Consider the following 23719-nt stretch of genomic DNA (forward strand, 5'->3'; position numbering starts at 1 on the left):
AAGCAAGGATTCCTCACTGCCAGAAAGTTATTTTAGCTAGTTACAGTGTGCTTACTAGTTGTTGAATACTGTGAGAAACTAGAGAAGATAATAACGGAGGCTTTTTTTTAGTGTAACCAGAATCTGCAAAACTAAGTAGCATTTATCTGTAGTTGAAAACAGAAAATCCAAAGCTGTCTCAGCTGAAGTATCCAGGAATCAGTAACCCGTCAGTTTGCAAGTCAGTCAGGGGAAGAGGCTTGTTCTATTACTGTATCCTGTTGCACAGCTTTGAGTGAACTGGAGCAGAATTCATACTAGGACAGCAGGTTTTACAAGCTTATCATGAGGCACAGTCATTGTACTGTGTAAGAATCAAGAAACAGAAATGTATTTAATAAAAATTGGAAGTTATGAAACATCTTGGTGGTCCCAGATTCATCCCTCAGTAGAGTATGGATATGTTAATGTTGAAATTATTCCAAATATTCCTTTGACAGTTAACTACTGTCTTTCCAGTTCACAGTCTTGATAAGAGTAAACTAAAACTTAACTGTGAGAGGAGAGGCAATCCTTTTTGCAACATCAAGGAAAAATAACTTTAAAATACAAGAGTTCTTTATATTAGGGTAACACCTTTATTTATATGATGACATAGGAATATTCCTATAGGTCTGATGCTTTATTCAGCTGGCAAGGATGCTGCTGCTCACTGAAGAACACCAGTTTCTTTAGAGATCTGTATTTATGTTCACGTTCAAGGAATTAATGCCATTTCATTACCCAGTCCATTCTAAGCACTGATAATTTTGTACACTAACAAGTCTGAATTGGAGTAGTTTAAGAATAGCCAAACAGCACTGTTAAATAGCTGTGACTACTTGCTTTAGGTATAGAGGTGTATATAGGACTTCAAACTTATTTTACGGCAAAACTTTTCCATTATTCTTCTTTCCTTTCAGTCTTTGATGTATTAAGGCAGTGAATGATATTAGTTTCTGACATATAAATGGTGCTCTGAACACAATTGCGTGCTTTTTTCCTTCTTTTTTTTAATATTTATTTCTTAGACTATCATAGAACTCTCAGAAGAACGGGACTGCCTCCGTTTTCTACCTCACGCATCGGCAGCACAATCACCTTGTGGATCTCCTGGCATGAAGCGCACCGAAAGCAGGCAGCACCTGTCCGTAGAGCTAGCAGATGCCAAAGCAAAGATAAGAAGGCTTAGGCAAGAGCTGTGAGTACACATAGGTGGCAGAAGTGTGTTGAGAGTTGTGGGGTTTTTAAATCCTGTAGATTTTGCACAATAGTAGTACTTTATAAAGAAATTCTTCATTCCTTCAAGTGTTAAGTTACATTTTAAAATGCCTTATTTTTAGTTATTGCACCCCAGGAAGCATATTTTTAGCACATAAGAATATTTGTGCACGAATGTGGCAAATGCAACTTTTCATCTGTGTTTTGTCTTAATTTGTATTATGAATTCTATTGATGTTTTAACTGTAAACATACTGAAATCAGTGAACTAGTGCTGTGGTAATCTTGCATCTCTTGTACTCTGAACTTTCTGAAAAACTAACTATGTTTGAGCAGTCTCTTGAGCATGTTACAATAAAGTAATGGGCTCTTTACATAAATTGTCTTTTAGAAATACTCACAGCTAATCTAATGCAGGGTGGTGTTTTTCTTTTGCATATTGTGTCCATATTGTTGTTTCAGAGGCAAGTTCCTTGTGCTTCCTCTATTGTTCATTATCATTAATGAATATCTGACTGTAGTTTTAATATATAGGTGTTCATATACGTTATTAAGAGACTAGCTTTGCAGTTGAGGCAATTATTGGGTGACACATTTGAGCAGTTGTGTGGGGCAGGCAGGCAGGGACTGGAAGTAAAAGCTGTGTCCTGACCATTCAAGGATTAGTGGCAAAAATATCTTTTAAAAAGGAGATAACACTGTAGTGATTCCTTAATCATCCTGCTGATAAGTGACCTGTTTCTTGTTGGAAATTAGAGTGAGTCACCTATGGTTTATGAAAGGTTTTGATTTGATGCAGATAGAAAAAAAAATTATTAGAATAATTTCCCCCCGCCTTTGCTTCTTTCTGTGTAGAAAATCCCTTGTCTGCACAACACACATTTGCTCATGCCTTTCAATACTGTTCCACTTCTATCTGTCATGCCATTCCAGAGGGAAAAATGAAAGAAAGAAGGAAAATTTTGCAAACGAAACTCCACTAAATCTCTTGACCCACTGCAAACGTGGGTGCGGTGAAACAGACTTTGAGTTTACTGGCTATTTATGGTTATTTATGTTTAACGAATAATGTAATTTATAAAATTAGTAAATTTTATAGCTTGAGTCAGTTAGAGTTTCCAGCTTGCTAGTTCATCCAGTTAAGGGAGTGCTCTCTTCTCCCCCTAGTGCTGACCCCTTAGCTAAGGGGTATATTTCCCTCCTTCACCTCATCCAAGTACTGTGAAAAATCAATACTATAATAACAAAGATTTTTGCTTCTTTATTTTTTCATATTCTAATGAAAACCTTTTTTATAGCTTCTATTTTATGAAGAAAAGTGATTCAGTAAGTGTCAGTGGGTACTCTGTCTGTCTTCATAGTCTAGGAACAAATCTGAGCAGTAGTGAAGAGTTATTTAAAGAGAAGAACAATAATAGGCCAGTGGAGAATCTGTTTCTCCCTGTAGCAATGTGTAATGTTTTAACAGAATAAGGTATGTGCAGTTTGAGCTTAAAATACAAATGTTAAATCTGAAGAGATTCAATACAGAGAGTAACTTGCCTATGGTTTAGAAACAGCATAAAGATTTTTAATCCAGCATATATCACAGAGAGGGGAGAAAATAAAATTAAATTAGAAGTTGAAGGTAGCATAAGTCACAATTATCAGCTTGCTGGTCTGCTCTTATCAGAGTCTGTTGATCAGATCATCTCTAGCTGGCTGAATTAAGTATCTGGTTGATTTACTCAGAGGATCCCCTTCCCCCACTACATCTTGGTCTTCGTGAAGAATAGAGGACAAAAAGATATGGCTCTTTTTTTCTGATGTCGGTATTATCATGTGTCTACTGAAATGAGCCCGCCCAGGATATTCTATAAACAGCTGCACCAAGAAAATTAGTGAAAAAATTGCTGTTATTAGTTTGATTGACAGTTAATAGATAGCCTAAACAGTGAACACTGGTATGTTCTGTATAATTTAGTACAATCCTCCCTAGTCTGTAGCTGAAGCATGCAATTAGGCCAACAGTGACGGCTCGGAACATTTCACATTTTGCACTCTGAATTCAATTCGTAAATAAGTTTCCTTTACGTGTAGCAATATATTTAAAGTACTAGACTTTGATATATTGACTTGTCTGTAGCATTTGGTATTAAATGCTGCATGTATTTGCTAAATTTAAAATCCTATTCGTTCCAGAGTTGAAAATATTCAGCCTAAAAATTATAAATAATCTGGTTTTGCAGTGAAGCTTCATATCTGGTTTAGTATGCACTGCAGTTAATATAATGTCATACAAAATGTCTGTAAAGATTATTTTTCTTCATGGCACCATATGCCAACAGCTGGATGCAAAACAGTGATTTGAGACTTGTAATATAGAAACTCTAAAACTGGAAATTGCACACCTAATTTTCTCTAAGTCCTTTGTGTTTCTATGTGGAACAATAATAGGAGTATGAATGTTAATAGAGAAGTTATAGTAATCTAACATAATACAGAATATATTTGTATTTCTGTATGTTTTCTGACCACTCATGTAGAGGGAAAGCTTTGATATCTGCTGTGGACAATGATGTTGCAGTGACCTCTATGTAGATGAACTCTTGTATACTTGTAGGCTGTCAAAGACCTTTTTGAAATAACACATGGTTGCAAAAAGATCATTCAGGGTGAGATTGGCTTATTTAAAAAGAACCTCTCCTAGTTTTGTTTAAAGCAAATATATATTTTTGTATGATTATTTTAGATTGTATTATACATTTCAGTCCCTTAAACTCTTCTATTTCCCACTTTTCTACTATTCTGTTTCATACTTGTATTCCAAAATAAAAAATAATATAGCAACGTTATTTGAATATGTAATATCTTTTTTAGGGGTATACAATATTGGATATGGGAGGTTTTTTCAATAGTGCATACTGTTTGTTCTGAGGTGCCATTGAATTTTGAACATTAGGTACTCTGTCTTTGAGAGAATTAAATATTTCCCTTGCACTTACTCATTGTGCACTTGCTCATTTTTGAGCATTGAGAAACAAGTGTTAGCTGGGAGTTAAGAATTGAGTCCTGTAAGAACTTTAGTATTCTATGTCAGATTGATTTTATTACATATTTCTGAATAGACTAAAACAGATACTGCATTGTTTCCATAAAACTAAAAGTCTTTATGAATTTCATAACATTATTAAGGTTATTAAGTAGTATCTTCTTTTAAAGAATAAAGGCACCTGAAAACCTTAATTCTTCTCTGTAAGAGAGAGAAAAATTACAGAAGTATAAAAGTGCTTTTAAAATTAACTTCGTATGATCTGTAACAGGATGCATCAGTGGTGGTTGTCTGGTTCTCTTGGAAAGTATCTGGATGTTTTGAATACATATATTGAAATTATTCTAAGTTTGCTTTTGGATGTGAATGTCCTGATACACATTCATGTGTATTGTCTGGGTTTTTTTACAAAAATAAAATCCCTTATCCCTTATCATAAAGAAGATCCTTTATTACACCCTAATGTTTTCTGCCCCACATAAGTAGGAGATGTTAGTGAACAGTTTAAATGACTATGAAAAATCTGACCAAATTTAGAAGATTAGATATAGACTAAAACCTGAAGAATATCTAATGTATAATGGCATACCTAAGTTTTACACTCTGATGACCATGAAATTCTGGATTAAATAAGGGAAGTCTCATGAATCTTGGTATTTTGTTCTCAAATGAGATATTTGTAAAGTTTTGCAGTAATATTTAAGTGTTTTATGTTTTCTCTTTTAAGTGAGGAAAAGACTGAGCAGCTGCTTGACTGTAAGCAAGAACTTGAACAGATGGAAGCTGAACTAAAGAGACTTCAGCAAGAGGTATAGATTTTGAACAACTACGGTTTAAAATAAAGATTAGGTTTTTGGTTTTGTTTTTTTATTAGGAAGTATGCTTTAATGCCTTTTTTAAAATCTGCACTCTAAACATGATCTTTTATAATTTATTCATTTATTTGGCCTAGTATGCTGGAAAAATATTGAGTTAGGTTAGTATTTCTTTGATTATTATTTTTTTAATTATTTCCACATTCAAGCAATTTACCATCAACACATCCTATGAGCATATGTGTACTGAATTTTTCTCAAGAACCATCCATTCAAATTTTGGCTGGTTTTCTCTATACTTTAAGTCTATGTATTGATAATGAGGGAAAACATCCGATTCATTTATTGTTATGATATGAGCATATAAAATTATTGGGAGTAATTTGAGAATATTATCTATAAAAAAGAAACGCGCTGTTGTGAAATTTACAAATGTTACATACCTCTCCTTGAAAAAGGCCACTGCAGCTTTCCTGGAAATACATCATCTGGAATGAGCCTCTACATTTATTTTTTTGTTTACCTTTTTTTTCAGTATTAACTTACTATATCCCTCTCCTCCTGAGTTAAATAATGAAGCATCTGTTATCCTTCATCGAGTACTGTCCAGTATTCTTGCCTTTTAATTTTTGTATTTTCTTGTTTTCTAGAATATGAATTTACTCTCAGATGCACGTTCTGCCAGAGTGTATAGAGATGAATTAGATGCTCTTCGTGAGAAGGCAATTCGAGTCGACAAGCTTGAAAGTGAAGTCAGCCGGTATAAAGAGAGGCTGCATGATATTGAATTCTACAAAGCTAGAGTGGAGGTATAACAAGGGGAAAAAATACTGAATAATCATAATTTTTTGTTTGCTGTGGCTTTGCCAAGGTTACTTTGATGACTTAAACACTGGGACATGAAAACAGTGTTACAGCTTCTTGCTCTGGGATACATGATAGTCTTTTGTGATAAACTACAGTTTTTAGGTAAAACTCCTTTTGTCTAATGCCATGCAGTTTCATTTGAAGTCAGCGGTATTCACCATAGCTCTAAGCTAGCAAGACCAGTAAGACCCTCTGTTTAGGATATATACTGTGTATTGAGAAAATCAAGGGGGAATTAATTAAAAATATGCTATAATTGTAGTAATTTCTTTATCTTGTGGGTAGAGAAGAGAAGGCACTTTTCTAAGTAAATTGTTGATGAAATAGTGGCTATACACATAAATGAGTATAGGATTACAGCGTTCAATAGATAAAATATACTAAAAAACCCAAAAACCTGCACTGATGTTAGGCGAGAGTGACTTTCAGTTCTGTCATGAATTAGAAGTTTAGGAAACAAATCATCAATGTGCAGGATTTTATTAGGCCATCATTCTGTCTGTAAATGGCAAATTTGGTGGGCAAATGCCAGCATGGCAGAATTTGTGAAAGAAAGAATTACTTGTGGGAGTCAAAACTAATGAATATTTAAAGAAATTTTCAAGGTGGGTGTTAAAAAAAGACTCCTGAGAAAGTAGGGAGGACTTGAAATGGATGCTTGTTGGAAAAAATACTATATTGCCTAGGTATAGTTGTTGAGATACTGGTACGGAGCCCTTTCTTCAGGGTAAAAATGACCAAAAAGCAAAACCAAGCTAATAGGCTAAACTATAACACAGAGTATTTTAAAGTAACTTCTTCATTTAATGTGGCCTCTTGGATTCGCTGGCCTGCATGAGGCCTCAGGAACTCATTCAGTCCTCCTGCTTTTAAGCAAGGTATTTTTATGTACCGATACCGGTCCAAATGAATGCTTGGCATTAATTGGTGCTTTAAGACCTGAGTGATGAAGTGTCTGCAGCCTTTTGTAGCAGCCTCCTTCTTCTCTGAAGACTGTGACATGTCATGTGCCCTCTCTTCCAGCTCTTTGTGCTCTGCAGCCCCACAGCAAAAACAAGGTGTTCTTTCTGTTCTCTGAGTTCTGTCTTAATTCATATCTTTTTTAAAATTGAATCCCTAAAACTGGATCTCATACTCTAATTTTGACTGTACTGGTTCTGAATACAGCAGAAAGATTACTTTACACATTCTAATATAGGAACTCCTAAGCAACATCTCAACATTGTGATCTGCGGTAACCTCCAGATCTTCTTCCCACTGAACTGCTGCCTAGACATGATACAAGATCCCTAATATTCTAGTTATCACATCTGAAAAATGTTATAATACTAATGACCAATGATACAGCATCCTCTGAAAAAAAGACTTCTTTCTTTGAATGTTTAAAAGTTAAAACCTTCTGATGAATGTATACTTCATATGTCACAGCGTAAAATAGCTCCCACTGATAAAAGCGACTGTTAAGGAGAGGGGGAAAAACTAGAAGGCAAAACCCAAGTCTTTGTAATGTTCAGCTGTAGATCCTTCATCCAAAACTTCTAATAATAGCTTTAGTCAGAAATAAAGCATATCAACTGACACAGGAGTTATTAGCTTTTTAATGGAAAATGAGATGGATAGTTTTTCCAAGTGAACAGCGGTGTAAAAAAATTAACAATAGACTGTAATAAGAGATAAGGTGCATGGTGCAGATTAAAACATTGTTAAAAGGGCCTTAGACATTTCTGAAATTTAAAGTCTTGGTTCCCAAGATTCTTTTTTTTAAGATGACTTGTTCTTAGTCTTGCTTCTGGAAGTTCATTTTATCATCTTACTGTGTAATGTTAAATAACCTGTTGAAATTTGAAGTGACTTTCTCAAGATATACTAAATACAGACCTTAAGAGCTGTTATTGAAACATCTATTCTTGAGGAGGCTCCAAAGCTACCTTCACAGCCGCTAAATAAAAAAGGCTTGTAACTACTTTCCACCTCTGGATCTTTTGACAGTGTTTGACATACTTTAAACAAGATACTGCTTTTCAACTTGGGTTCAGTGGTAGAGGTACAGTGTTGTGATTTATGTTCTCAGATTTCCTCAGCATTGTTGGCTGTTACCTACATGTGATGTGATAGGTTAGCGTACGTGGGCCTGTTGGGAAATCAGGTACTGCCAGTGGTGAGCATTATCACCAGCCTGCCTGCATGTGAGAAGACCTGTGAGCCATTTGGAAATCATCTTACATATGAATGACTTTATAAACTGTGTATATCTACTACTGTTGTAAGAAGGACTGAGAGCGTATGGAAAAGGGAATTGTGTACAGGATTCGAAAACAGTGGGAATTTCATTTTCATAGAATGTTTAAACTCATAAAAGGCCTAAAACTTGTTTACCTGTTTCATAGCTTGTAAACTGTGATTTTTTTAAAGCATGCTTGAATAGACAGATATTAATTAGTTGGGTTTCCTTCATAATAACAATAATAATTATAAGTTAATATTTGTGTAGGAAGGAGTATGAAAGATAAATACATGTTATATTCACTGATCTTTTTTCACATTCTGCAGCTGACTGCATGCTGAAGTTTGAAAAGTTTTGTATTTACATCATGAGTAAAATTGACAACTATATGTTTTTACATATTATTTTCATCAGATGCCGTTAAAAAAAATCTTCTATGAACATAAATTGAAGTTGTTTAGAACCTTTAAATTTGAATGGTTGTAATTTAAGAATGTGGTTGCTTTTTCAGCATCATGTCCTGACTTTGGGCTTAAGTAGGTTTGCCCTGTGGCCTGTAAACCTAATTATGGACTGCAGAAAGTTATTCTCATAAATTTTGATCTCTTTCTTGCAATCCAAAGATTAGGGAGTTCAAGATAAGGTCAATTATGGACTCAAATGAGCATCTACATCCGTCTCCAGGCTTTGACAGTGGCCAATAGTAGATGCTTATAGGAGAGGGAAGGAACAGGGCAAGCACTTGGTGATGCTTCCCTGTTGTGCTCTCCCAGCCTCCAGCAGTCTTTGCCTAGGAAAACTGTACTCAGAGGTGGTACTTCTGAGCTTTTTGTCCTTCTCTTGCATGAGCTAGATAACTTCTGAACACATATAAGCCTTTTCATCTACACGTATCATGTAGCAATAAGCTCCACAATTCAGTTACGTGGCGTGTGAAGTACTTCTTATTGTATGTTTTGAGCCTGACACATGTAATTTTTAGTTGATGTCAGGGTTTTGCTTAGCTGTAGACCATATATGTGCAACACATCTTTCCAGATCACCCTTCAAATCACAGAGACATTTATGGTTTGATTATAATTATGAACACCTTATTTAATTTTAATGGTTTAGGGACTATTTAATTTCTCTTAAGTTACATAAAATTTTCTTTTCCTAAAAATTTCTTAAACTACAGTTATATGATATTGCTGTGAATTTGTTTTTTCTTTTATAAAAAGTCTGTTACATCTTCCAAATGAATGTTTTAGCAACAGAGCAACATTTCTAAAACTAGTTATGATGTGTATCAAAGTTTGTATGAATAAGGAAGTACTTCTGTTGTGAGGGATTTTTTTGTTGCTGAATTCTTGCAGGAGTTAAAGGAAGACAATCAAGTGTTGCTAGAAACAAAGACAATGTTGGAAGATCAATTAGAGGGGACCCGAGCCCGTTCTGATAAATTACATGAGTTAGAAAAAGAGAATCTACAATTGAAAGCTAAATTACATGATATGGAGATGGTAAGTGTAAACGAAGGATGACAAAGACAACTGATACACATTGAATTTAATTTCCATTTTTAAAAAAAGAACTTCCAGTCAGAATAGTGGGGGAGAGGAGAAAGATCTTTGTTGATTTACTAACACTTTCTGGATATGGTTTCCTACAGTAGCTTTGGTTCTGCCTAGGGAAGGAAAAATTGCAAAGGCAGTACTCTTCCTAAAGGCAGCACAGTGTTCAACTGGATGGCTAAAATAGGATGACAAGAAATACAGAGACTCATTAGTAAGAACAATAGGATCAGGTGTTTTTTATGTGAAGGTAGTCAGTTGTCACTCAAATACTTTGGTAAAAGAGGTTATTCATATTTCAAATTCTGGCAATATAGTGAGATATTTATCAGAAGGTTATTCCCAAAATAATTTCTGGGTTTAACCAGTTCTTCTCCAGAAAGTAAATACTCTAAAATATAAAGTCATAATTTGCTGGGGTAATTTTTTATTTGTCTGCTTTTTGTAAGTGGTGATAGATTATTACCTTCTGTTTACTTTCATTTTCTGCAAAATGTTGAGAGTTGCAGCTGCAACTTATTCCTGTTAAAGTTGCACGTGTGGGGAGAGTGGTGTATAAAGAGCCAGGTGAGACTCATCGTGGACCCAGTCCTCTTACACCTTTTTACATCAAAGTAGTCTTAGGACAGTTTAGAGAAGGTAAAATTTTGCTTCTCTGTCTGTCTATGTGTTGTGTGTGTTACCAAGCTGTGTTGTTATTTATGCTTTCTTTCCTGATTATTTGGAGAGAAGTGAACTTTGAAAAAGAGTAAGTAGTCATTGCTATAGGTTATGACAAGAAGAGGTGGTGGTTCTGCATATTTTTCTTTACTGGTTGTTATATTTCTTCTAAGCTCTTCATACCTTTGTCTGTTCCTCCCTGCCTCACTGTGTATTGGCAAACCAGAAAATGCATTTTGCATTTCTCTGTGGCATACTAGCTACTAAAATGCTTTGTGCGTGTTGAGACTTTTTTTAACATTACACATGAAATTGTTTTTAAGGAGCGTGATATGGACAGAAAGAAGATTGAGGAACTCATGGAGGAAAATATGACTCTAGAAATGGCTCAGAAACAAAGTATGGATGAATCATTGCATCTTGGCTGGGAACTTGAACAGATAAATAGGACTACTGAACTTTCTGAAGGTAAACAGTAATACCTGCAGATTGATAAAACGATAAAATTGAAAGCTCAGAGGCTGGACAGCATTAGGAAATTACAGGTCTTTATTTCTGAAGTACAGAGTCTTTTGTTGGGGTTTTTCTGTTTTGGTTTTTTTTGGGGGGGGTTGGTTTTGTGGTTTGTTTTTGGTTTTACTCATTCCCATGTATCCCTGGAGATACAGCACACATGAAAAGTCTCTGTTCTTGTGATTCTTGTTCAGTTAAACAGAGGTCTAAAACCCGTAAGTCCCTTGAAGCTACATTGGGTTGCCATTCAAACTTCTATACTCTATAGCACAGATCATGAATTGTCTTGCTCTACTGTTCTCAAAGTTAAGAAAGATTTGTTAAGGATTCTCAGATAAGGCAGAGTAATTGTTTGCAAAGAGTGCTATGGCAAAAAGTTTGATTCTTCCAGTACAGCGTGCTTCATCATATGCTGGACCCCATACAAAGGATTTGTGGAAATTGAGATATGCATCCTCAGTTGCAGGAAATGGATCTCTGCTGTGATGAGGAACCGTAGGATGGGTGAATGTTTCCTTTTACACATCTGCAATGTTATCTGTTGGGTAAGGAGGGTGGATCGTTAGTCCTAACTAGCTTTATTCACCAGGAAGGCATTGGAGGACTGTCAAAGGCTTCTAAATTGCCTAAGTCTGAAAATGCAAGGTCCAAGGACTCCAGGTCATAAGTAACCTTTTTTAATGGTGTTTTTCTCTTACAGTGCCACAGAAATCACTTGGTCATGAAGTAAATGAATTGACATCAAGCAGGTTACTGAAGTTGGAAATGGAAAACCAAAGCTTGCTGAAGACAGTGGAAGAACTACAAAGTGCAGTGGGTTCTGTAGAAGGCAGTGGTTCAAGGATTCTGAAAATGGAAAAAGAAAACCAAAGACTTAACAAACAGGTAGTCATCAGTCTATCTTTGAATTGTGTATGAGTTGCCTAATGTTGCTTGCCATTTTCTTTCTAAAGGGTAATTTTATGAATTGCTGTTGTTTTGGGTTAAGTATTACTAGGGTCTGAATGATGTTAATGGTGTTTGTAAGTTTATGGTAAAAAAGAAAACCAGCTCAGAGTTTATATTCTTTTTTTTTTAATTATACTTTTTTACTGATGTAAGAATGCGACCATTTTATTCAGAAAGGTCTTATACCAGTGAGGGGGGAAAAATATTAACATATTGGGGAAATATAGGTAATTAAGGCTGTTTATGATACTTGAGAACATTATTTTAATTTTTATAATTATTAAGCAGGGGAAAGTATGTGTACATAGGTGGAGACTGATTGATAATTTTAAGCAGAAAACTTGGTCATGTGTCCTCATTCATAACTGAGAATGAGAGAAGTTGGGCCAAGGAATTGTTGAGCAAGTAAATGAGGGGAGTTCGTCAGGTTTTTCTGTGCTGAACTATAATATTTTACTCTCCAAATTAGGTATATCAAATTTAGTCAGCAATATTTATAGGCAATAAAAATTGGGAAAAAAACGGGCTAATTACGGTGGAGCAAGATGTCTAAAGTTTTTGAAATAGCTTTTACTTCAGCAGATATTTCAGACATTAGACTATTATTAGAGTGGCTAAGAGATAATTTTTTTAAAAATTGAAATAAATCCCTACTGTATTCCATACTGCCCTGCTTTTTCTGATTTCTTAACAGTATGTTATTTTTTGCAGCAGCCTCTGTGCTGCTTTGAGTTTCTGTACAGTACCAGAAAGACAGCTAGGAGTGTACAAATGAAAGGAATAGGTGTAAGGAGCAAGCAGTAGTAGGTCCTTGTGGTTGGATGATACTGTTCGTACTGCATTGGATGTCTGGCGACATGTCATTTTTTCACACTCACCCCTAAAAACAATGTCCTGAACAGTGATCACTTCAGCAAAAAGCGCAAAGCTGAACAAAATGTGTTATGAATCCCATATACATAAGTCTACTTCCATCTGGACACGCTTTCTCTTAGAACAAACCACTAATATATAGTCTTATAAATATGAGATACAGTGACCACAGGAATTCCACTCCCAGTGCCCAGTTGGCAGCTGAGCAGGTGATAGATAAGATCTGGTTCCCAGGCAGTGTCTGACTGCATCCCTGCTGGGGTGATTGAGCCACTTACTTCTGCTTTGCAAAAACCAATGGAAGTGCCATATCCCTGTAAAATGTGCTTTGGTCTGCTAAGTGAGGGACCAGGAAAATCTGAATTTGAGAGGGAGAGGAAAGCAAAAGACTGGTCAAACATTAGTATTCTCATCCTAAGAGAAAGATTTAATTCAGGTACTGACCTAATTAATGCCATGATTTTTGCATATTTCTGATCAATGAACTGGTTCACGGAGGAACAAATCCCATTCTACTACCTTCTTGTGATTTTGTTTCTCAGTATTATTTAGCATTATTATAATGTGTAATTCAGATAACTTGTTCTGAAAGTACACTGGACTTGACTAGGATTGGGGAATGTGGGCAGTGGAGTTAGAATAGAATAGAAACCTTCCAGCAGATGATTGATTAAAAATACAATGCGTATGTTGCTTCTGAGTAACTAATTATAATTTAGATGTGACATGAAAATGACACTGGTTATTTTCACTTGTAAACAGTTTTACTGTCTGGCAACATTAAGAGAATTAGAGCTATTTGACAAAACAATTGTGTATATTTAATTCCCAAGGAATCATCATCAGTATCTCTTGAACTAGTTAAGTAAGATCAAACAACATTCGGCCCTTGTAAGCTAAAAGGGACTTGGAGGAGCAGTATAAATCTCACTAAAATGGAATTTTAAAAGAAAAAAAGATGCTTGGGAAAACATCCAGACCCTGATAAAATCTGACCAATTTTTTAATGCAAAAGTACTTTACGGATATAGTTTTCTGAGCCAAGGAGAAAATTTTGGCAGAAGTAAATTTATTCCTTGAAGAGATTGTTTCAGATAAAGAATAGAAAACTCCATCTTATTCTTTCCTTTAACCTTCTTTATTCATTTCTATTAGTACCTTCAACCAACTAAGAGTAACCCTATTGTCATCAGTAAGTACATTTAAAAATTTTTTTCTTTTTCCCTAGCTTGAAGAGCTGGAGAATGAAATCAGTCAAGAGAAGCAGAGTCTTCAGAACAGTCAAAATTTGACTAAAGATCTGATGAAAGAAAAAGCACAGCTTGAAAAGACCCTTGAAGCACTTCGAGAAAACTCTGAGCGACAAGTGAGTAGCAGGATGAAAGGTCTTAATGTTGCATTGTACTGTACTGTTCTCCTTTTGTACTTTTTTACAGGCATGAAGGGATTGTAAATGTAGCAGTTTGCCAAAACAACATATCTGCTGCAAAATACTGTGTCTGAGACCTGCAGCCAGTGAGAGGCATGACTCATTTTTACTGTTAGTTTTAGAACTTTTTAGTGTGTTGTAATGCTTCTGTGGCTTTCATGGACTGTGCGTTTGCTGTAGTTGCTTAGAGGGTGTAGCTCAGCCAAAACAGAAAATTGGGAGCTTTGGAGGTAAGCCAGACACCTCTCAATGGAGGAAAACAGGTCCCAGACAGCTGGTCAATGTTTGAAGTAATGTCAGAGTATTAATGAGAATTACAGCTGCCTGTCCCTTGAAGGGACCTGACAGAGTCCAGTGTAGCAGAGTTGGTCTGCTCTGCTGCTGACTCTGTTCCTCCTGTGTTACTCAGTCTTGTTTATCTGGGGTAGGAACCATCACATGGAGCTTCATAACATTCCCCTGTACTAGAGTGATTTCTAGCTGTGACTTGTAGGTGGATAGCAGAATTTATTTTTGGTTGCCAGAAACTGGCATCTGGGTCTTTGTAAAAGATTTGAGCTGCATTTGAGGGGGTGCTGAATGTCACTGACATATTTGTCTAATGGGTGCTGATGCCTTCTAAAGATCTTTGCAGAGCTATTCAGAGGACCTGTGGAAGGCAGCCATGAGGAAACAAAAGCTATGGAAACTTCTGGAAATCCCATATTTAGTAATCAAGTTCTTCAGAATTAGAACTGTAGTTACCTTTTATAAATTCCAGTGATACTTCTTGATGAGATTGACATTTTTTAGTTTAATTTAAAAGTACAGTATTTTGGAATACAGAATATTGTATTTCAAAGATCCTGAATATTTTTAAAGAACCAATTTAATCAGTAAACGAAATTCTAGACTTTGAAAAGAAAGCAGGAAAAAAAAAAAAAGCTTGCCATTGAAGCTTTACTTTCATTTAAAGAGAACAGTGGGGATAATTTTAAAGAAAATACGCCAGCTTGTCACGTTTAGAAGTGTTCATTGTTACAATAATTGACTTATACATTGTATTAGAAGTGTACTTTAGGGAAAAAAAGGACTAATGCTTTCAGGAGTAAGTCTCGAGTCCCAGTTCAACCATCAGGGATGCATATATTGTTTTAAACATGTGGGACTATTTCTGCTTAAAAAGTAATATACTTAGGAGCTGTGATGGCTTAGCAGCATCTTTCATGTCTTTTACAAATCCTGTGCTGAAACTTACTGGAGTCAACTATACAAAGTTCATTTGGTTTCATGAAAAATTATGGAGGCCTTAGCATGATTTTTTGTTAAACTTGGATTATAGAAGCAGAATTCATGGAAAGTAATTATGCATGTTCAGTAACAAGCCAGGTTATGTAAAGACGTGTCATAAGGTTGTGGTTTTAGACACCTGTTAATTAGTTTCTCGTTAATAGTTTCAGAACAGTTTGTCATTGCTGGGAATGGAGCCGTAGAGCCTGTAATTAATAGTTACATTCAGACTTAAATATGAAAGAAGAGTCTATAATTTTCTCAGTCTGTTTTTCATTGCAACTAGCACTTTTGCTTTTCTCCAAAACAGCTTATTGTTGAAACATGCCTTATGCTGTGTTGTTAGTGTATTCTTAAATATTGATCTAAGCCATTTTCTGGATTTTGCTGTCTGTTGTTACATACCCAAATAATTTAAAATGATTTGGAGTAATTGAAAAAGTCAAGATACACTAAAAATTAAGATGTAAATGCTGCCTTTGTCCTTGAAGTAAATCTGGGAATATGTTACCTAAGACAATAATTCAGTTCTAATATGACTTTTACTTTCTCTGAAGCTGTTTTGGAACAGTGTGTCCAAGGGTTCTTTTTAAGTCAACTTTAGATCAAGCTTAAGCAACTTGGTGTTTCTTTACACAATGTTATTGCCTGTGATCAGGATGTTCTCTTATCCCACGGATCACCTGTATTTTTTCCCAAGTGAAATAAAGACACTTTTGCAGCTTCCACCCCTCTCTCTATCAAGTTTGGTTTAGGACTTGACTGCAGTTTTGTTCTTTGTGGACACACATCTCTGGAAATTACAGAGTTTTAAAAAAAAAAAAAATCTGAATCTGGGTTAACACATATGAAATGAAGCTAAGAAATAGATACAGCTTTGGTTTCATTTGTGCTTCATAGTTTTATTTTTCTCTTATCTATTAATATCCAAGAGGAAGATATTTGAAGATTTGCTTTGACTCACTGCGTTGTCAAACTTCCACCTGTATACATACACAGTGTTTGTAATGCTGCAAATACATACCAGTGGAGTAAGAGAAATTTTTTAGAACTTAAAATGAAAGGGAAATAATATGTAATCTTATTACCTTAGTAGATTTCAGCTTATATATGAAAGTATTACTTGTTGGCACGTCACTCACCAGAGTTTACAATTCTTCCCCCCCAAATTAGATTAAGCTCTTAGAACAAGAAAACGAACATTTGAATCAAACCGTAGCTTCTCTGAGACAACGTTCACAAATCAGTGCTGAAGCGAGAATGAAAGAAATTGAAAAAGAAAATAAAATCCTCCATGAGTCTATTAAAGAGACCAGCAGTAAGTTAAATAAGATTGAATTTGAAAAAAGGCAAGTCAGGAAAGAACTGGAACACTACAAAGAGAAAGGGGAGAGAGCAGAAGAACTCGAGAATGAGCTGCATCGTCTGGAGAAGGAAAATGAATTATTACAGAAAAAAATTACTAATTTAAAAATTACTTGTGAGAAGATTGAGGCCTTAGAACAAGAAAACTCAGACCTGGAAATGGAAAACAGAAAACTCAAAAAAACTTTGGATAGCCTAAAAAATCTCACTTTTCAATTAGAATCCTTAGAAAAGGAGAATTCACAACTCGATGAAGAAAATTTAGAACTGAGAAGAACAATTGAATCATTGAAGTGTACAAGCATTAAAGTGGCACAATTACAGTTAGAAAATAAGGAACTGGAGAGTGAAAAGGAGCAACTTAAAAAAAGCCTTGAACTCATGAAAGCCTCATTTAAGAAAACTGAACGCTTGGAAGTCAGCTACCAAGGTCTAGACACAGAAAACCAAAGGCTACAGAAAGCCCTGGAAAACAGCAATAAGAAGATTCAGCAATTAGAAAGTGAATTACAGGATTTAGAGTCTGAAAACCAGACTCTGCAAAAGAACTTAGAAGAGTTAAAAATCTCTAGTAAGCGCCTAGAGCAATTGGAAAAGGAGAACAAGTTGTTAGAACAAGAGACTTCTCAACTGGAAAAAGATAAGAAACAGCTAGAAAAAGAAAATAAAAGGCTTCGACAGCAAACGGAAATTAAAGATAGTACTTTAGAAGAAAACAATGTAAAAATTAGTAATCTGGAAAAGGAAAATAAATCTCTATTTAAAGAAATAGTTATATATAAGGAGTCATGTGTACGCCTGAAAGAACTAGAAAAAGAAAATAAAGAACTCGTGAAAAGAGCTACCATTGATAAGAAAACCCTTGTCACTTTACGAGAGGTAAACAGAAATTAGTTACCTTTCCTGTCATAATCTGTTTGTAGTGTTGAGAAATTATATCTGTGGTTTTGAAAAGAGGTTGTATCTTGTATTCTTTTTAATGCTTTAATCTGTGTACTATTAGCATCTTTAATGGTTATGGTAGGGAAAGTGTTAGATAATCAATTTATATAATCATAACAATCAGAATAATATAACAATATTACACTTAATTCTGTAAGGTTGCTTACAGACTCTGATGGAGCCTTTGTTAAATGAATGTTGTTCAGATTCTTAGTGTTTGTTCTGGCTGAAACATTTCCCTTTCACCGTAATGTTCAAGACCAAATTTGAAAAGCAAGTTTTACAGAAAGGAAGGGAATCAACAACTACAGTGAAATCATATCATAGTTAACAATTTAATGTCTGATATAGCTGAAAGCTGATAACTGGAAGGAAAAGAGAGATAACATGGAATTATTCAAGCCATGCAGTGATAAAAGGCTTGGCACTTCTAGAATTAAGACTACATTATTTATTTATATGATAATACTGACTAATTTCTTCTGTGTAAGGACTTGGTGAATGAGAAATTGAAGACTCAACAAATGAACAATGATCTAGAAAAACTTGCCCATGAACTTGAAAAAATAGGCTTGAACAAGGAGCGTCTCTTGCATGATGAACAGAGCAGTGATGACAGGTGAGAATGTCAGGGCCTACCTGGAACAGTGTAGAAATGAGAGTCTTTTTTATTCATAAAGATAAAATAGTTTTATAGACTGTTTTTGTGCATAATTCTAGGTTTTAAGGCACAAAATGGAACTTACTCTTTGAAATTAATAATGTAGTTAATTAATTAATAAGGTAGTTGATGTGCTTTTACATTCAGCTGTCTGTGAAAGTAAGCTGTCACTTTTTCTTACCAAGAAATTTCTTGAAGTATGTCAGGAGATACAGGTAATGTGTAATTAAAATGTTTCATGTTCTAGTTAGCAGCAGGAGCAGTAGCAGTAAAAGATAATAGGCCTGAAGTGGATTTTTTTTCCTTTTTTGACTGCTTGAGTGATAGAAATGTGGTTTTCACTTTTGTCACATAATGGCTACCTTAAACTGTTTCACTCTTTCCTTACAACTATTTTCTTCTAATTCTTCCTACCAAAAGAAAACTGTTTGCATTCCTTCTTGCACAGGCTGGGAAGTGTCCAATACTTGAGGGCCTCCAAAACTTCGTACTAGCTCTATCACACCTGCCATTGTAAAGCAGCTGCTATCCTGACATCTGTTTCCTCCACTGTATGTTGTGTTCTGTCTTATTCTGCAGGGATTTAGGGAAAATTTGTGATAGGAGAAAAGCAAACTAATATGGGCTTCTAGCCCATCCTTATTTCCCGCTGCTAGTCAGTGGTGCTCTTTAAAAAGAAAAAGCTGCTGTCATGATCTGTTACTACAACTGATTGTCATGAACATGTAGATTGGTTTTGGGCCTTCTATATCAAAAGAAAACCAAATAGCATTTTTCTTTTTTTCCTTCAGTTTCCCTTTCTTGCTGCCAGTGCTGTTGTAAGAACAGCTCACGTTTAATTCTTTGCAGATTGCTTTCCAGCAGGAGATAACACCTGTCTAGAAAGGTTTTTATGGCAAACCTGATTGTCCACCACTGACCATGTGAAAGCAGCACAAAAGGAGCTGAAATATTTGATGGCACAAGATATTTGGCTATCAGACTGTGTATGATGTGCCTATTCAGGCTGATCTGTGGGGAGGTGTGCAGTAAGCTTTGTATCTTGAAGCTTACCCAGAACACTGTCTAAAGCCTACCTCTGAGCTCAGGCTTGAGACAAAATACTTACAGATGTGAAGGAATTTGGGCTATGCTACTGTTTTGAGCTTCTTGTCAAACCAGAATGTAGACCTGTCTTTAACAATTTCATGTAGAGCTGGATGATTGTGAATGTGGAATATTTGTGGTCAAAATGGTTGGTTTGAAACTGTGTTCTGCCACTCTCCTGCCTTTCCATTATTCTCAACTTTTTCATTCATCCAAAAGGTACCTGGATTGCTTTCTTAATATTATTACTGAGGTGAGGCATTAGCAATTGCTTCATCAGGCCTGTAGAAAGCCAGAATTACTTCTCAGTGTATTTTCGGTCTGCCTCTGTCATTTTGATGACAGAATTTAAAAATGCACAATTTTTCTCTCCCTGATTGGAGAGAGCTGCTTGTGGTTTTTTGCTGAATGTTCTCGGTAGCACTTCAGAGTCTTTCTATTTGGGGCCTAAGCTGACAATGTTTGATTTAACTTTGAAGTGTTTTCCGTTTTCTCTTGCCTTTCAAATGGCTCTTGTCTTTAGACAAAAGATTTATGGATTTTGACCCTGAATCTGAAATACCAAAATCGCAATTATATTAGACAGTTTGTACCATCTTTCATTATTAGGTGTTCAAAAGGAAACTGGATATTGGGTCTCTGCTATTAGTCTTTTTCCTCCTTTGTTTTCTACATAATTGTATAACTTTTCAGTAACAAATTCTTTCGTAGCCGAATATATACTTCAATTCAAGATGATGAAATGCCATCTATTCTACTAGTCGTAGACTGCCTACTGTTTCTTAAGCTCCTGAGAATTACTTGTCATACCTTTAAAATCTAGGATTCCCATCCTACTACATGATGCTACTGGACAGCTTTCTCCTTACTAATTCTCTTACCACTGGTCTTCTGCTCCAGTTCCTGACTAAATCTGATGCTGTTGTCCATTCAGAAGTCTCTTGCAATCTGTTCGCTAAACTGATAGATTCTTCAGCAGTCAAAATGAAAAAGGGGGATATTAGTGGTTTGTGTTATTTTATCCTACTGTGGGAAGAAGTGGGATGTGTTCCAGATTCTGAGCACACGTATAATGACTGGACTGTTTGAAAGTGATTAATGAGTGTGGTTTTCAGTATTTTCTGAAAAGGCTAATAATTCATTATAATATCCTTCACTGGCAGTTTTCAGGAGATACTGTTCTAAACAGATAGATGTTAAATCTGACCACTTCTCTCCCAAATCTATGGTTTGAGTTTTTTAGGTGCCTACAATATTGTAAATATGGTTAAAAATGGAAGCTTTACTCATCAGGAGTGGTGAGTCTTAAAATATCAGCAGCTGGGCTGAGTGAGCAATTTGCACATTCATACGTTAAATGAGTATGCACCTGCAAAGTACTATGTTCTTTCTCCTTCCCTAGTGCCTCCTCTTTGTGAGCTGGCAGGAAATGGAAATTGATGAAAATCTTGCTCTCCAAATACTTCACTTTCTAATTTAGTTCAGGTCCCTGCTGGATTCACTGGAGTGGAGCCAGAAGCAAGAGCGCTGTCATCACACACATGCACACACACTCTAATAATCCAAATAAAGCCAGCACCCTACTGGTGTGGCTGAATGTAGCTTTTTGTATGTCTAATATGTTTTAAAAGAAAGAAGGATTCAAAAATGTTTTTGACTACCATCTTCTGTTTTAGACATAGGACTTGATATTAATACCGAGGTGTTTTCATGCTTTGGAATAGAGTCACTATTCAGGCAGTTTTGAATGTAGCTATGAGGTTACTGTTTCAGAATATTTTAGAATTTAAATACCTCAAAAATTTTTTGAAATATAGACTTTCTTGTGTGTGATGTCATTGATCAGTAGGTACAAGCTTTTGGAGTCAAAATTAGAATCCACGCTTAAGAAGTCTCTTGAAATAAAAGAAGAAAAAATCGCTGCTTTGGAGGCTCGTTTAGAAGAATCAACAAATTTAAACCAGCAACTCCGTCAGGAACTTAAAACAGTAAGGAGAACGACATTCTTTTCTGTAAGATTGAATTACTCCTATACCAGCTATTGCTATTTCTACACGTGACCTTTTGTGTGAGACAGCAGATGATGGGCATTGTTGGGTAATGTGAAGCAGGACCAAGGTCCTGCTTTTTAAGACCACAATAATACAGACCCAGTGTTGAAATCAGGCGAAAAGTTGTTGATGAGTTTATTCATTGGTCATGGAATAGGTCAGGTGGGTAAATAATCTGCAGGTTATTTGATTTGGGATGCCAAACATAGTCATTTCTTAGTAAGTTACATTTTCTGATCTGCCTTGAACACCCTCAGTGGACTGGCTAAAAAAAGAAACACAGTCTCCTCGGTTGTTGTACTTTATTATAAAAGTTGGGGGATACAGTTGAAAGCACTGAAGTAAAACAGGAAATGGAGGTCTCTTTCAGTTAGACAAGTATGACTATGAGCCCAAGTGTTTATTATGTTTAAGCTATCGGTATCCATAAATTGTTTGTACATCATGGTCCCCAAACATATACAAAAAGCAAATTTACAAATACAGCAACATCTATATATAGCACTTTCTGTTCTTTGAAAAGTGGGATGATCATGTAATAAATTACGTTTAGAATTTTCCATTTTCTACATCCTACTGTAAGTTGTCCTCAATAATTTCAGGTGAAAAAGAACTATGAAGCTCTCAAGCAAAGACAAGAAGAAGAAAGGATGGTTCAGAATTCTCCTCCAAGAAGTGGAGAAGACAATCAATCTATCAATAAGTGGGAGAAAGAAAATCAGGAAACTACTAGAGAATTATTGAAAGTTAAAGATAGATTAATCGAAGTAGAAAGGAATGTAAGATACGTTGTTAATGTTATTCCTATTTTAATTATTTGTCCTGAGCTGTTCCAGTAATATGAATGAGTATTATTAAGAAAGTATGCAATTTATCACCTAGTTTACATACCAAGCAGAATGTGAATTAAATATGGTTTATGAAGCAGCTGGCTCTGCACTGACAGATGCTGTAAAGCACTTGACCAGCATTTAAAAGCAAACATGGAAACCTGAATTTCCCCTTTTGAATCCGCAGATATCTCTTAAATCCTTCTTACATAATCCCCATTTACACGAATCATGGAGATTTGTCTACTATTTCTCCATAGGTACAATATTAGTTACCAATTTCTTCAATCTTAAACCCGTAGTGATAATATCACTGTTACTTTGTTATATAAGGTGATTTATGGTTTTGTTCCACCCTGTAAATCTCTGCGAATTCATGCCTGTAAGTATCTGTGAAGTTGTACTGCTTACTTTGTTTTAGAGAAACAGGGTTTTTTTTCTTGAAGTTCAGTAAACAGCTGTGAACTCAAATTTCCTTTTTTTTTTTTTAATGTTCAAAGAATGCTACGCTGCAGGCAGAGAAGCAAGCACTGAAGACACAATTAAAGCAACTTGAGACACAGAATAGCAATCTGCAGGCTCAGATTCTTGCACTTCAGAGACAGACTGTTTCTCTACAGGAACAAAATACTACTCTACAAACTCAAAATGCCAAGCTACAGGTAATATTTTCCTATTTTGCTTTCAAGAATAAAATTAATTCAAAGTTTTTCAAATGAAAGCTTTAAAACTAATGGCAATAATGTATTATAAGTCACACGCTTCTGGTACAGACATGGAAAAGAGAGTAATGTGCAAATCATCTGCACTTAAAAGAGTCAAATAATACTTTGCTGATGAATAATAACATTTCTACAAGTTGGTTTTAATCCTTTGTTTGTCCAGTTTGAACTCTTGACTTTATTCTTAGGAGTAGAGTAGATTCACTTATCCAGTCCTCTGAGATTATTTTAGGTTCTTTTTTATTTCTAAATTAGGTCAGGGAAGTAGTGTGTCTAAAGAAACTCTAATAAATTCAGTATTTGTCTGTTTTTATAGCTAGAGTTTAAAAAAAAAAAAAAGTAAAAGCCATACCTTAGAGGAAAATCAAGATGCTAGTAAGTACAGAAGATGGGGGTGTGTGGGGGTGGTGTGTGGTTAGAAGAACCTTGAAAACTACATAAATATGTCAAGATTTAATTCAGAGGCAAAAAAAGGTAGTGTGCGACTATGGAAATTATAAACATGGTTGCCCACAGAGTCTTGCAGCTCTTATGGCCAAAATTCAGCTGTCATTCTTAATCTTTAACAGGGTTATTAAATATGTATCTATCTACTTTTTTCTCTGATAAATGAAATATTCTTGTTAATGGATCTAATGCTT

At 35.4% G+C, this 23719-nt stretch overlaps 1 protein-coding gene across 12 annotated transcripts in view; it reads left to right on the top strand.

Annotated features, from left to right (window-relative positions):
* Positions 1-23719, top strand: part of CCDC88A (coiled-coil domain containing 88A) — an 82624-nt gene that overhangs the window by 29695 nt on the left and 29210 nt on the right. For 9 of the 12 annotated variants that reach the window (XR_010372133.1, XM_064446881.1, XM_064446879.1 and 6 more), the window contains exons 9-20: positions 1050-1219; positions 4998-5079; positions 5736-5894; positions 9532-9678; positions 10713-10857; positions 11603-11787; positions 13952-14089; positions 16595-17665; positions 18220-18347; positions 21322-21463; positions 22129-22305; positions 22857-23018. Coding sequence is in view for 11 of the 12 variants with exons in the window: in XM_064446881.1 (XP_064302951.1) it covers positions 1050-1219; positions 4998-5079; positions 5736-5894; positions 9532-9678; positions 10713-10857; positions 11603-11787; positions 13952-14089; positions 16595-17665; positions 18220-18347; positions 21322-21463; positions 22129-22305; positions 22857-23018 (2706 nt within the window). In the remaining variant the exon portion in view is untranslated. The remainder of the gene's footprint in view (positions 1-1049; positions 1220-4997; positions 5080-5735; positions 5895-9531; positions 9679-10712; positions 10858-11602; positions 11788-13951; positions 14090-16594; positions 17666-18219; positions 18348-21321; positions 21464-22128; positions 22306-22856; positions 23019-23719) is intronic. The other 3 variants (XM_064446882.1, XM_064446884.1, XM_064446887.1) reach the window with 1 other exon arrangement.

This window comes from Phalacrocorax carbo, chromosome 3 (assembly GCF_963921805.1).
Source record: "Phalacrocorax carbo chromosome 3, bPhaCar2.1, whole genome shotgun sequence".
Classification (NCBI taxonomy): domain Eukaryota; kingdom Metazoa; phylum Chordata; class Aves; order Suliformes; family Phalacrocoracidae; genus Phalacrocorax; species Phalacrocorax carbo.